This window comes from Mus pahari, chromosome 7 (assembly GCF_900095145.1).
Source record: "Mus pahari chromosome 7, PAHARI_EIJ_v1.1, whole genome shotgun sequence".
In the NCBI taxonomy this organism is placed as follows: domain Eukaryota; kingdom Metazoa; phylum Chordata; class Mammalia; order Rodentia; family Muridae; genus Mus; species Mus pahari.
The window spans coordinates 78674001-78688715 of record NC_034596.1 but is presented as its reverse complement, the minus strand read 5'-3'; the positions used below and the strand labels follow the sequence as shown (position 1 = coordinate 78688715).

The 14715-nt window shown below is 46.2% G+C and overlaps 1 protein-coding gene across 3 annotated transcripts in view; it reads left to right on the top strand.

Annotated features, from left to right (window-relative positions):
• Nucleotides 1-14715, top strand: part of Zfyve1 (zinc finger FYVE-type containing 1) — a 79005-nt gene that overhangs the window by 52786 nt on the left and 11504 nt on the right. For all 3 annotated transcript variants that reach the window (XM_029540749.1, XM_021201584.2, XM_021201582.2), the window contains 2 exons: nt 4852-5066; nt 14015-14121. In XM_029540749.1, the coding sequence (XP_029396609.1) occupies nt 4852-5066; nt 14015-14121 (322 nt within the window). The remainder of the gene's footprint in view (nt 1-4851; nt 5067-14014; nt 14122-14715) is intronic.

Sequence of the window (14715 nt, the reverse complement as noted above, 5' to 3'; positions counted from 1 at the left end):
TTTTGTTGTTGTTGTTGTTGTTGTTTTTTCGAGATAGGGTTTCTCTGTGTAGCCCTGGCTGTCTTGGAAGTCACTCTGTAGACCAGGCTGGCCTCGAACTCAGAGATCTTTCTGCCTCTGTCTCTGCCTCCCAAATGCTGGGATTAAAGGTGTACGCCACCACTGCCTGGCATAAATAAATCTTTAAAAAAAGAAAAAGAAAGGAAGGAAGGATGGAGAAAGAACGAAAGGAAGGAAGGAAAAAGAGAGAAGAAGGAAGGAAGGAAGGCAGGCAGGCAGGCAGGCAGGCAAGCAAGCAAGCAAAAGACAGCAACTAACCAACCACCCAACTAACCAGATGCCTCGCATGCTGGAAGCTCAGACCCAGTCTGAGGCCATCTTGGTCTACACAGTGAGACCCTCTCTCAAAACAAAAATGAAAAGAACAGAAACAACCGGTGTGTTCTCAGTGGAGGAGTTGGCCTCAGGAGCATGACTTACGTCTGTGTCCAGGACAGTGTAGAGCCTGTGGAGGTGTGTGTGCTGAGTGCCTTTGTAAGCTAGCTTACTGTTTCTGGTTCCTTTGAGAAATACGGAATGGGATCATCAGGTGCAGCATATAACATTATATATCTAAAAACATTAGAGGTCTTAGTGTGGTGTGGTGGTCTGCCCCCTAAAACAGTTACACTGTTCACACCTATCTGTATAGTCAGTCAGGAAAGTACCCATGTCACGTGCCAGGCAGAGAGGTGTAGAACTAAAACCCTCTACCCTCAGTCTACTTGGAGAGACCGTCCAGCAGTCTGTTCTGTAGCAATGTAGGCATTGGAGCTATGAGAATGGGGAGTAGGACCACACATCCTAGAAAGGAGGAAGCAGTGTCTGTAAGTTGAACCTGGGATAGGCAGAGGAGCTGGGAAAGCACGTTCTGGGAGGAGCAAGTCCCGGGCAGTTTCCTTCCCAGGAGCGGCTGTATGCAGGGAATGGCAGGAGATCCCCAAACCTCAGGGTCAGCCTTTGGGATGCGGTCTGTCTTCTAGAGGGCTCTTGAAATAAAAGCTTCATTTATAATTTAGGTACCTTGGCTTGTGATATTCCTGGTTGCTTTCAGTTATAGCAAAATGTAATCGAAGCCAAGAAAAGGTAATCTAGTAGCTTGATATGAGCATGTGCACCTATAATCCTGACACTCAGTAAACTGAGGCAGGAGGATTGAATGTTTGAGACCAGCCTGAAACATTGAGACCCTGTCTCAGAAATTAAAAAAGTAAAATCAAATTTAATCTAAACTCCTAAAGGTGTTTTGTCTAACCCTGTAAGTGTGTCTGGCCATTAGTTATCCCCTTGATCCTCTCCTTGCTCTGTGTTTGTGCTTGCCCATGAGTACATGTGAATGTATGTATGTGTATGTGTATATAAATACATGTGTGTATATATGCATGAATTTGCATGTACACACATGGATACAGCTGCCTACTGGCTATATCATCTTTCCTGTGTTCTCACTTTGGGATATGCTCAGTCTGTCTGCACCTCTGTCCCCCAACTAACTGTACATCTCTCATCTGGGCCAAGCCTTTCCTGACTTCCTATGCCATGTCCTTTCTTCACTCTTCCTCTTACACACGCTCCCCACATCTGGAGTCATCTTGTGTGTGCTTATTTTTACGTGTTTTCCATGAAAGTGGAACAATATGAAGGTAGAAACGCTACCTACCTACCACTGCTGCAGATGACTGTCTGGTACACAGATGTGTGTGGAAGGAAGAAGGAAGAGTTGTGCCTGTCTGAAGGAAGCATGGCTAGATTATGTTGGAGGGAGTTGGGGATACTTGAGGATCAGGCCATGGGTGACCTTGGATCAGTTCTCTGAAGGATCTTTGGACAGAGACCTATGTAATGTCAGGTCTGTATTTCAGAACTTCCCCCTTCCCAAACCCTACCCCAGGAACAGTAAAGGAGCATGTCTGGAGTTGGGAAGTCTCCCTGGTAGTCAGGAAGATGTGGGTGGGGACTGAGCCATGACAGTAGTGGTAAGAGGGGCAGTTGTTTGTGGTGGTTCCAGTGAGTCCTGACCTTCCAGAGACGAAATAAGAAATGGCTATGAGATAAGGTGAGGGGACAAGAAATGTTGACTCTGGAACCTTCCTGTGTGCTCAGTCCTTCTAAGTCATTCTGGGTCTTTACAGCCTTAGGGGCAAGGTTTAATGATCAGTTCAGGTTTTTGAAATAACCAGTCCCTAGAAGCTATCTTTTACTTTGTGCTGTGTACAATGCTGTGTGTAGCAGCCCCAAATGACAGCTCAGAGAACTGCTGGCAATGTAACCAAGGAGGTCCTAGCAGAATTGGGACTGGAACTACCGTTTTCGAATTCTGACATCTGGAGCCTTTTCTGGATCAACAGGGCTTCTTGAAGCCTTAAGATAGAGCAAGACAGCAGAGGAGGAGAAGTGTCAGAATGTGGGCAAATGGGGCATTGCGTTTTTCTTGCCGCATAGCTGTTCAGCTTCTGATTTCTGTTTGATCTGGAGTGCTGGTGGGAGTTTAATAAGAAATGAATGACAGGTTAAGTATGCCTTATCCAAAATGCCTGGGACCAGAAGTCGGATTGGAGACTTGGATTTGAAATGTTTGCCAAAGTCTGAGAAAGGAGCATCCTGAATCTGACAGTGTGAAAGCCCAGTGCTCTCCTGGTTAGTTTCTGAAGTCAACTGGACAGTCTAGGTTTGTTGGAGGGGGTCACAGCTGGATCAGCCTGGTCTGGGGGAGTCACAGCTATATCAGACTGGTCTGTGGGCATTTTCTTGAGATTTATAGTTTTTTTTTGGTATGACTGCTTTCCCTGCATATATCAACATACCGTGTGCATAAATCAGCAGCATCTGCAGGGGCCAGAGAGGGCAGCAGATGCTCTTGGAACTGGAGTTAGTAGAGTTAGCCATCCACTTGAATGCTGGGATTTGGACCTGGGTCCTCTGGAAGAGCAGTCAGTGTTGCCTTACCACAGCGTTTTACCACAGCCATCTCTCTAGCCCTTATTTTCTTTTGCTATCCCTCCCCCCAAGTGTGTATATGTTTTGTCTACATGTATATAGTATCTACCACATGTATGTACAGAGGTTGTCAGACTCCCTGGTACTTGAGTTAACAAATCATTGTGAGCTGCCGTGTGGGTGCTGGGAATTGAGCCTGTGTCTTTTGGAAGAGCATCTAGTGATCTTAACTACTGGTCTGCCTTTCCAGCTCCAAACCTTGTTTTCTTGATCGCTAATTGATGGAGAAGAGTCTAGGCCACTGCAGGCAGTGCCATCCCTATGTAGGTGGGCCCTGACTGTGTAAGAAAGTAAACTCCCCACATCCCAATGGCTTTTGGTCAACAACAGAAATCAGAGTAAGACATTGTTGAAATCTTTTCTGACTTAGGATAATTATTTTAAGGATGCCCTGCCTGGACTTTGTTATGTAGATAAGCAGAATAAAGTCATTTGAGAGCAGTGGTTACGTGCTCAGGGAAAGACTTGCAGAGACATTGGGAGGGAGGGAAGGGGCCAGGTCAGGTTCCTGGGTTGGAGAAGGCAGGGACCAATGCCTCACGGTACTTCTTTCAAATCTCAGCAGGAGCTGAGTGTTAGGAATAAGTCCAGAATTATGATGGCTGCTGTTTAGTGACTGTCTCCTCAAATTTGAACTAATATATCTTTAATGTTTGAGTGCTTTTGTTTCAGCGTTAAAGGAAGTTAATCTAAAGTATCAAACCTTTACCTCTAACAGGTACACTGACTCTGCCCATCCTCTGGCTGCTGGACAGGTGCTGAGCCTGTACACAAGCCACTCCCTCTGGCTTGCTAGTTTGCCACAGCTTTGCAGCTTCATCGTGTAAGAGCAGAGTTCTCAGAGTCTAAATCGTGAATTGCTCACTGGCTGGTAGACAACTGGTTAAATGTATCCATAGGCTGGGAAACTGTATAGCTCTTTTTTTTTTTTTAATAATTTTTTTTAAATGTGCCTCACTAGGTGGTGATGACACACATCTTTTTCTTTTCTTTTTTTTTTTTTTTTTTTAGATTTATTTATTCATTATATGTAAGTACACTGTAGCTGTCTTCAGATACTCTATAGAAGAGGGCGCCAGATCTTGTTATGGATGGTTATGAGCCACCATGTGGTTGCTGGGATTTGAACTCCGGACCTTCGGAAGAGCAGTCGGGTGCTCTTACCCACTGAGCCATCTCACCAGCCCCTGTATAGCTCTTAAAAAGAATAAGGTGCCTCTTCAGTATATAGTGTAACAAGTGACTACAAAGCAAGGTGTGAGCCGGGTGTGGTGGCACACGCCTTTGATCCCAGCACTCGGGAGGCAGAGGCAGGCGGATTTTTGAGTTTGAGGCCAGCCTGGTCAAAAAGTGAGTTCCAGGACAGCCAGGGCTATACAAAGAAACCCTGTCTCGGAAAAAAAAAAAAAAAGCAAGGTGTGGGGAAGGGTGATGTCACAGAAAGTGTGGCCATGTGGGAGGAAGATGACACAGGCCCTGTTTGTCTTTCCTTCTATGCTGATGTGTCTCTCCCTTTTTCTTCCAGTAAATCCTTTTCAAGATATACATGCAGACAAGTGCCCATTACATCACAGTGTGTAAGGCACACATGCAGTCACACAGCCATGTACTCAGCGCCTGCTTGTGAGACGCCCATGCCTTCACCTTGCTCCTTCCTTTTCAGACAGAGCCAAACAAGTGCAGTAATTCTAATCATATAGTAGTTGTGCCTTACACAGGTAGAGTTAAAATATATCTTACTTTTACAGTGAAAGGTAGGTAACTTTCGTTTTCAAAAAAGGCACTCACTGTCCACATGCCTTTCTGCTTGTACAGATCACCCCTCAGAGGCACCCGAGAAGCTCATCCAGGACCGGTTCAGGAAGCTGGGCCGCTTCCCTGAAGCCTTTAGTTCCATTCATTACAAGGGAACGAGGACATACAATCCCCCCACAGACTTCTCTGGGCTTCGGCGTGCTCTGGAACAGCTACTAGAGAACAACACCACTAGGTCTCCCCGGCACCCAGGGGTCATCTTCAAAGCCCTGAAGGTCAGTTGGCTCCTGCCCTGCCTGGGTTCTCATCAGTCTCCAGTACTAGGTTGGTGCTCGGAAGCCTGGACTGCAGCAGGTCGGGAAGCGGGCGTGTGTGAGTGGAGGTTGCGCACAGCCTATGCCTTCATCTTGTCAGGTGCTCTGGTAGGAAGGAATCTTGAGTCCATAGACAGTTGATAAAGGGTGAGGAGCTTGTAGCTCAGTTGGTAGACTGCTCCTGTTATAGGTTGGCTCCCCTGGACCACATAAATGGGACATAAATGGGACATGCCTGTAATCTGGACACAGGGGAAGTGGAGATGGGACCATCAGAAGTTCAAGGATATTTCAGCTGCTGATTTTCAAGTCTGAGGACAATTGGGATTTATTAGACAGGAGTATTTAGGAGGATCTTTATACATGAAATTTTCTTCAGAGCAGATTCTGAAACATTGGGGAAAAAATTGCAAAGGAAATGGTTTCTGCTGTGGAATTGGATGTCATTCAGTGTGTCACCTACTTACATGATACACGTGGTATTGGCTAACATTTGGGAAACCCATCTTTGAGGATACTTTGACTGGGCGTGATGGCACATGCCTGTAATTTCAGCACTGTGGAGACAGATCAGTGAGTTCAAGGCCATCTTAGTCTCCATAGTGAGTTCCAGGCTAGCCAGAGGCACACAGTGAGACCCTGCCTTAAAAAACAAAACAAAACAACAAAACAAAAACCAATCATTTTCCTTTAAGCCAAGTGTATTGTGGATCCATGCCAACAGTAGCATCAATCTGCTGTCTTGCTACACAATAAAATGAAATCCTGTTGTAAAGTCCTTGGCTGTCCATCTGTAGCATGTTCTGATGGAGGCTGCTTGCTGCTTTGTAAGACAGAGCTTACATCAAGCCAGACCCCAGCTTCCCAAAGCTCTGTATAATCCGGTAGGCAGGTTCTTCTGGTGCCCTTGGTTTTTTGTTTGTTTTTTTTTAACATTTTAAAAAAATGTATGTATATGGGTGTTTTACCTGCATGTATGTATGTAAACCACGTGTATACCTGGTGCTGTGGAGGCCAGAAGAGGGGGTTGGACCCCTGGAGACTGGATTTACAGATGGTTGTGAGTTGCTATAAATAATGGGTGCTAAGAATCAAACCTGGGTCCTCTGAAAGAACAGCAGCAGGTACTTTAAACTTCTGAGGCTCCCCCCCCACTCCCCATTTTTGGGACAGGGTCTTACTTTGTGTCTCTGACTGTCTTGGAATTCATTAGGTAGTTTAGGCTGGTTAGCCAGAGGTAGACTGTTGCCTGCCAATTCCCCCCCTCCTCGGGTTTCAAATTCAATCTTTTTTAGTCCTAAGTGCTGGGACTAAAGGCATGCACCATCACACCTAGCATTTGGTTTTAAGCTTGCTTGCTTCCCCCCCCCCCTTTTTTTTTTTTTTTTTTTTTTTGGTTTTTCGAGGCAGGGTTTCTCTGTGTAGCCCTGGCTGTCCTGGAACTCACTCTGTAGACCAGGCTGGCCTCAAACTCAGAAATCCTCCTACCTCTGCCTCCTGAGTGCTGCTGGGATTAAAGGCGTGCGCCACCATGCCCAGCTGTGAGAACTATTTTCATTTGTTGCTACTGCTGGCTTTTAGTGAAGGGTAAACTCTTTTACCTTTCATTTGTGGTATTTGCAGATTCATAGGTTCATGTTAACTATTCTTTAGCTATTCTGGGATTAAAGGTGTGCACCACCACGCCCAGCTTTAAGCTTTCTTTTATGAGCCATCACACCTAGCATTTGGTTTTAAGCTTTCTTCTTTGGATTTGAGACAGGGTTTCTCTGTGTAACCCTTGCTGTCCTGCTGTCCTGGAACTCACTCTGTAGACCAGGCTGACCTTGAATTCAGAGGCCCACCTGCTTCTACCTCCCAAGTGCTGGAATTAAAGGCATGTACTGCCTGGTCCTTACTCTAATTTTTAATTATGGATATGCTTATGAGTGTGGGCTCAGGTGCCCCTGGAGGCTGGAAGGCAGCTTTGGATCACTTGGTGGTAGAGTTTTAGACAGTTGTGAGCCAAATATGAGTCCTGTGTATGAGCAATACCTGCTTTTAACCTCTGAGCCACCTTGTGGCCCACTCTCCTGCTTTTCTCTGAGACAGGGTTACATGTAGCTGAGGCTAACCTCAAACTTCCTGTTTCTCCTGCCTCTAACCCCAAGTACTGAGATTATAGGTTTGTGTTTATACCTGATTGTGTTGGTCCGTATGTGAGTGTGTGATTGAGTGCATGCATGCGAGCGAGCGTGCGAGTGTGTGTGTGTGTGTGTGTGTGTGTGTGTGCATGCACTTGCATTGGACCTTATCTGGGCAGACCTCTGTATTGTGCATTACCACTCTCCTCTTGAAATGTACTGCTATCATTGTCACAGCTGTCAATGAAAAGTTGCTGGAACAGTGGCAAGTGGGGACCCCAAAATACAATAACTAGGAACTGTCATTCAGAGTATTATAGATTATTGAAAATTACCAATAAAAAGTTGGTTCAGTGCCGGGCATGGTGGCACATGCCTTTAATCCCAGCACTCGGGAGGCAGAGGCAGGCGGATTTCTGAGTTCGAGGCCAGCCCGGTCTACAGAGTGAGTTCCAGGACAGCCACAGGTTTATAGAGAAACCCTGTCTCGAAAAACCAAAAAAAAAAAAAAAAAAAAAAAAAAAGAATGGCCCCCTCAGACTCATATATTTGTATGCTTGGTCATTAGGGAGTGGCAACACTTCACAAGGATTAGGACATGGGGCCTTGTGGACGAAGTATGTCATTGGGGATGGGCTTTGGGGTTTCAAACGCTGGAGCCAGGCCACTGGCACTCTTCCTGCTGCCTGTGGATCCAGATGCAGAACTCTTAGCTACTTCTTCAGCATCAAGTCTGCCTGTGTGCTGCCATGCTTCCTGCCTTGATGGTTATGGACTAAACCTCTGAATGTGTAAGCCAGCCACAATTAAATGTTGTCCTTATAAAGTTGCCTTGGTCATGATGTCTCTTCACAACAGTAGAACATTGACTAAGACAGACAGGGTCTCACTATGTAGCCCTGGCTGGTCTGGAACTTGTTCTGTAGACCAGGCTAGTCTCTAATATCCCAGAGATCTTTCTGCCTCTGCTGTAAGTGAAGGCATATGCTACCATGCCTGGCCTTACTCCCTTGTTCTCCTTAGTTTTGGTCCTAGGGATTGAAGCCAGGACTTGGCACATATTAGGCAAATGCCCTCACTTATTCATTCACTCGTATTCATTATTGAATGGGGAGATCAGCTTTGAAAATGAGATTTATGAGGTGAGATGAAACAGTGGGGAGTATANACTGACTGCAATTTGAACTTGTTGGTGATGTCTGGGCTACTAGTGGCTTGCCCATTTGTGCCTGAAAATGGTTACCTGTTGAGAGGACCACTTTTCCTGCCATCTGGACACTGCTCTCCAGTCTCCAGGACAGCTCTTAGTTGGGATAAGCACTCCTTCCCATAAGGTTCATAGGAGCACCAGCCTTGATGCCTGTGAACATGCTTTCACACATAGAATCAATATCTGAAGAAAGGGGAACGGGAAATTGGTAACTGTAGATATCTGTACTTACAGTTCTGAATAATCAGGAGATGCATTTTCAGGTTGAAGCCATGTAGGTATCATGTGATACCTTCTTTAGCCTCCAATCCTTAAATGTAGAAAAATCTGACTTTCCAATTCCATCAAATTAGGAAGCATCTGTTAAATATTTATGAAGTTATTGCTGGAGGGTGGCAACATTGATTGAAGAATATCTATCCATTTGGAACCAGGCCTTCCACTGCTAACTCCTGATAACTGGGGCGAACCTTAAAGGTACAATAGAAAGGCCTCTACTGTTGCCAAGGCAACTAAAGTTCAAGATCATCTGGTTTCCAGGCAACCAGGTCTCCCAATTTTGCCTCAAATACTTTCATAGGCACTCTCAAGAGAAGCCCTTCCCTGCCTTTCTTTCCCTTGTAGCTTGAGACCTGAGGAGGAGAGACCAAGAACTATGGCATGATGTGAGGTTTGGAAATTATTTTTAGTCCTGGGGAATGGGCCTAGGACCTCCTGCCTGTACATCTCCAGACCTGGGCTTGGGAATTTTGAACTGGCTGAGCCAGTGGGTCAGGTAGGAGGTTCTGTCTGTACCAGGAAACAAAATGGAAGGAAGATGGTTTTCCCATTCTGTGTTTAAAATATGCTACCTTGGATTTGATTTTAATAGTTACTGTTCTCTTCCCAGGTGCTTGATGTTTCTAAGCAGGCCAGGGCCAGATATATGACTGTCAGCCTGTGACTTGGGCAAGAAGTGGCAGGCTGGTTCTCTTACCCAGCATTTAAAGGGATGAGGCTGTTTGTTCAGGAGTTCTCTCTGACCTCATAAAAGGTTACTGTTGTTCTGCCAACACAAGGCAGCAGTTAGACTGTTTGGGTCGAGAAGGCATGGGTGCCATGAGGGGCGAGCCACAGCTTGTCTCAGGAAAAGCTCAGAGAGATTTTAAAGTGGCTGTTTTGTTGTTGTTTTCAGACAGGGTCTCACTGTACAGCCCTGACTGGCCTTGAACTCAGAGATCCACTTGCCTCTGCCTCAGGAGGGATGGGACTAAAGGAGTGTACCACTAGGAGTAGCCACTGCTCCGTGTCTATAAGGAACTTTGAGAGCAGAGAACTGAGCCACTTGGGATGATATAAAGTGTTCTGTCAGTGTTGCTGAGTGACAAGTTTCTCCTCTGTATTCAACCCAGATAGTGATTGCCTGCTAGCCAGGAATTACCCGAGTACAGTGCATCCTTTATGCTAAGGCTTGAAAGTGGGGGCATCAAGGAGTTTGGGTGAGCATTGGCCACATAGTAAAAATGAGACTGACTCAGACCATAAGAAGACAAGTATTTAAATTAGCTTTTGGCCTATCTTTTGTAAAACCTTCAAGGCTGTAATATTGCTGTTCTTTGGCTCCCCTGCTGCCATCTGTAGGGCAGACTCTGTGTTCCTTCACTGGCTCTCTGTTGTATCTCTGTGACACTTCATTAGATTAATAGACTTTTTTTTTTTTTTGCATGTAAGTGTTCATGGTTGCGAAGACCAATAAGAGAGTCTCTTTTCCATTGTTTTGTTTGAGTTGGGATCTCATTAGCCCAGGCTGGCCTTAAACAAGGATCACCTTAACTTTCTGGTCCCCTGCCTGCACCTCTTCAGTGCTGGGATTATAAGCATACAGCCCGAGAAAGGTTCTCAGGTCCTATGCACTGTCTGTCTGGGCTGTGAGAATGCCTTAGGAAGAAAGGAAAGCCATCTGAGCATCTAAGCCAGGAACAAGGTGCTAGCCGCAGCAGCTGATGTGCCCCGTGTTTCATGGGGCTGGGCTCCTTTGATGCTCAGTGTTTGGTGTGAGATCCAATGAAGAAAGTGGTACAGGGATGGATGGAAACAGACAGTGCAGCACTGTCCACTACACACTGAAGTGACTTGCCAGGCCTTGGGTTTTAATGCAAATTTCCCATTTATTTATTTATTTATTTGTTTAATATATGTGAGTACATTGTTGCTGTCTCCAGACACATCAGAAGAGGGCATCAGATCCCATTACAGATGGTTGTAAGCCACCATGTGGTTGCTGGGAATTGAAATCAGGACCTTTGGAAGAACTGTTGAAGAACTGTTGGTGCTCTTAACCACTGAGCCATCTCTCCAGCCCCCCCCCCCCCATTTATTTTTTGTATCAGGGCTCTTTAAAAACAGAACTGATAGAATGATCATATGTGTGTACACACATGTGTACACACAGAGATTTATTAGAATGGTTTCTAAACTGTGTTCCTAGTAGTCCAGCAATTGCTCTCAACTGAGGGATAGGCCAGAGATCCAGTAGTTTTTTATAAAACTGATCGCAGTCTGGTGCTGGAGTCCCAGGGAAGTCCTACAGAGCTGGCAGTTTACAGTCCACATTGGAATCCTGAAGGAGTAGGTTCTAACTCTGGGGAAGGAATGGCTCAGGGACAGGAGAGGCAGTGAGAGTGAGGACAAGCAGACAAAAGCAAAAGCTCCCTTCTTCTTTTGTGTGGGCAGCCATCACTGGGTGTGGCCCAGATTTAGGGTGGATCTTCTTACTCAAATGATCCAACCAAGAGGAATCCCTCAGAGGTGTGCCTAGCTGCTTGGTTGAATTAATTCTAGATGTAGTTGAGTTGACAACAACGTTTACCCTATTATCATCATTGGTTTTTTAAATATAAAAATAACCTACCAAATTTTGTGGTGACTTAATAGGAAGATGATGACCTACTTTCCCACCATTATCCTCAAAGTTAGTTATGCCAGTCATGCTTGAGACACACAGTCTGTTTTAGGGTTTCTACTGCTGTGATGAAACACTAGGACAAAAAGTAAGTTGGGGAAGCAAGTGTTTATCTGGCTTTCACTTCCAGATCAGTCCATCATCACTGGAGGAAGTCAGGGCAGGAACCTGGAGCAGGAGCTGATGCAGGGGCCATGGAGGGTGCTGCTCACTGGCTTGTTCACATAGGCACCACGAATAGTGGGCCCTCCCCCATTGATCACTAATAGAGAAGATGCCTTACAGCTGGAGCTCATGGAGGCATTTCTTCAAGTGAGGCTCCTTCCTCTCTGATGATTCTAACCTGTGTCAGGTTGACACACAGAATCAACCAGTACACAGCCTTAAGAGTTATAAAAAAATTGGCCAGTTAAAGAGAAAAACTTGAGAGGTGACATGAGATAAAAGTCTAGAGCCAGGCCAGGACCCAGAAGGAGAGGGGTAGGAGTTGGTTTAGGAATGGGGATTGGTGCTTGTCACTTCATCCCCCAAAGACTCAGCTGCTTGCCTTTGAAGACCTCTGCTTGGGGTTTGGAGTAGGCTGCAGAGGAAATTTTGCAGTGTTGTGATGTAACCTGGGAGGAAGACACGTAGCCTAGCATTGCATGTCAGCCTGCTTAGTGCCTAGTTCAGTGGTCTTGTGCAGTTGTTGCTTCCTAGAAGTGAGGATGTGGTCTTGAGTGGCTAGGAAGGGTACAGCGCGAGAGAGGAGACCAACACATTCCCTGATGGATGAATTAGGCCAGCAACTGGTTCCGTGGGCCCTGCTTATCATTTTATTCCATGCACTGTTAATTTCAGGATCAGGTCTTTGTACTTTTGTCAAATCCCCAAGCAAGATAAGACTGATAGTATTAGTGAAGTCTACGTGAACCTGACTCAAAGATTGCCTCTTGGTTGCCACCACTTATTAATGGTGTTTCTGGGCTTTGCTGCTGTCCTTGCAGGATCTGAGTTTTTTTTTGCAGTTCTGGGTTAGAATTTATTTAGGTCTTAATACATTCTAAGCAAATTCTCATTGAGACTCTATAAAAGGCTTGAAAGCTGGGCATAGTGGCACACCCTTCCGAGGCAGGTGGATCTCTGAGTTTGAGACCACTCTGGTCTACATGGCTAGTTCCAGACTAGCCAGGAAAAAGCAAAACAACTACCCCACTCCCCTAATACATAGCTAACTAGTTAAAGTTCAATGTCTAATCTGGGTCCAGGTATAGTGACTCCTACATATAATCCCAGCACTAGGAAGATGGAGGCAGCAGTGTCAGTTCAAAGACAGCCTCGACTACCCGGGTACCTGTCTCAGAAATACCACCACCAAAGTTCCACTCAGTCTACCTTCTTGTTGTTGGCCCAGCGTTTGTCCTGTTTTCACGGAAGGAATAACACCGTATACTTCTGTTTTCCCTTTCTTGCCTGCATAGTGTGTGGCTGCATCAGACTGGGAATGCTGGTTAGTCACTCCATCAGAAGGCACTGGAGGGTCTAAAGCCTGAGAAGCCCATTAGTATTTGTATCATTAGGCTGAAGAACACTTCAGATAGTGGAGTTTGGATTTGAAACAGAAGCACTCTGCACATGAGATGGCCTCTCTCCTCCGCAAGCCCCTCAGTTCAGTGCCGGCTTTGGTCATCTGCGCTGACTCTTAGGTTAATAGAGTTGATAAGTAACTCGGTGTCTCAGTCAGGGGTTCTATTCCTGCACAACATCACGACCAAGAAGCAAGTTGGGGAGGAAAGGGTTTATTCGGCTTACATTTCCATACTGCTGTTGATCACCAAAGGAAGTCAGGACTGGGACTCAAACAGGTCAGAAAGCAGGAGCTGATGCAGAAGCCATGGAGGGATGTTCTTTACTGGCTTGCCTCCCCTGGCTTGCTCAGCCTGCTCTCTTATAGAACCCAAGACTACCAGCCCAGAGATGGCACCACCCACAAGGGGCCCTCCCCCCTTGATCACTAATTGAGAAAATGCCTTACAGCTGGATCTCGTGGAGGCATTTCCCCAACTGAAGCTCCTTTCTCTGTGATAACTCCAGCTGTGTCAAGTTGATACAAAACTAGCCAGTACACTCAGAAATTCTTTTTTTTTTTTTTTTTTTTAAGTGTGTTGGAAGGATGACTTTTTTCTATGTTGAGATAGCTTTGTGGCCTGGTAGCATTCACGGGGAGCCAGTGCTTAGAAAGAGGAGGGAAGCCTAGGACACTACCAGCTTGTGTCTTGGCTCCTACCCTTGAGTCTGAGTTCTTTCCCAAAGGACATGAACATCAGTCAATATGTATGATGAAGATGACAGTCAATACTGAATAAAATGCGGCAGGCACGTGGGAGAAAAATTTGTGATCTCTAAGCCAGTTACGGGAAAAGCTTTTGCTTTTGCTCTCTTGGTCAGTGGGCTGCTTTCTTCAAGGCTTCCCTTTCTGTGGTGAGAGGTGGTGCAGGTTGGGGTCAAGGGGGAGAGGCAGGAGTTTGTGTGTGGGGCACCCTCCTCTACTGTGATATTCGCCGGAGTGCATGGGCCATCCTAGAAAGGCAGGTGAGGGGGAGCTGGAGCCCAGGCTGCCCGAGGGCCTTCACAGATGACCTTATCTCTTTGGCAGGCACTAAGTGACCGCTTCAGCGGAGAGATCCCCGATGACCAGATGGCGCACAGTTCATTTTTTCCAGATGAGTACTTCACCTGCTCTTCGCTCTGCCTCAGCTGTGGGTAAGTGAGAGCTGCCATGCCGTCCTCCAGCTTGGAACCAGAGGCTGAGAGTGGAGCTTCTGACTTAGGTGTGTAGGTTAGTCACCCGATTGCTAGTTTAATGAATCTGAGAGGGTTTGGGCCAGCAAGATGGCTCAGTGAGTAAAGGTTCCTGCTGCTAAGCCTGACCACCTGAGTTTGATTCTGGGACCCATAACGAAATAGTTGTCGACGAAACAGAGGCAAGGCAGGCAACTGGGCCTCCTGCCATGAAACTGGTATAGATATGAATTGATTGGCCTCCGGAGTAGCTGGTTTTCATGGCGGGAGACTGGGTTGCGTGCTTTTGTCTGTTTCTTCGACAACTATTTCATTGTTTGTCTTCATGTGACTGTACTTACTCAGATCCCACTCGAGGGTCCCCACACTCATTCCTGGTGGTGGACAGAATTTTGTGATAGGTGCTAACCCTAGGGGACTATTTTTCTTTATAAGAACAAATCGTAGGCCGGGTGTGGTGGTGTACGCCTTTAATCCCAGCACTCGGGAGGCAGAGGCAGGTGGATTTCTGAGTTCGAGGCCAGCCTGGTCTACGAAGTGAGTTCCAGGACAGCC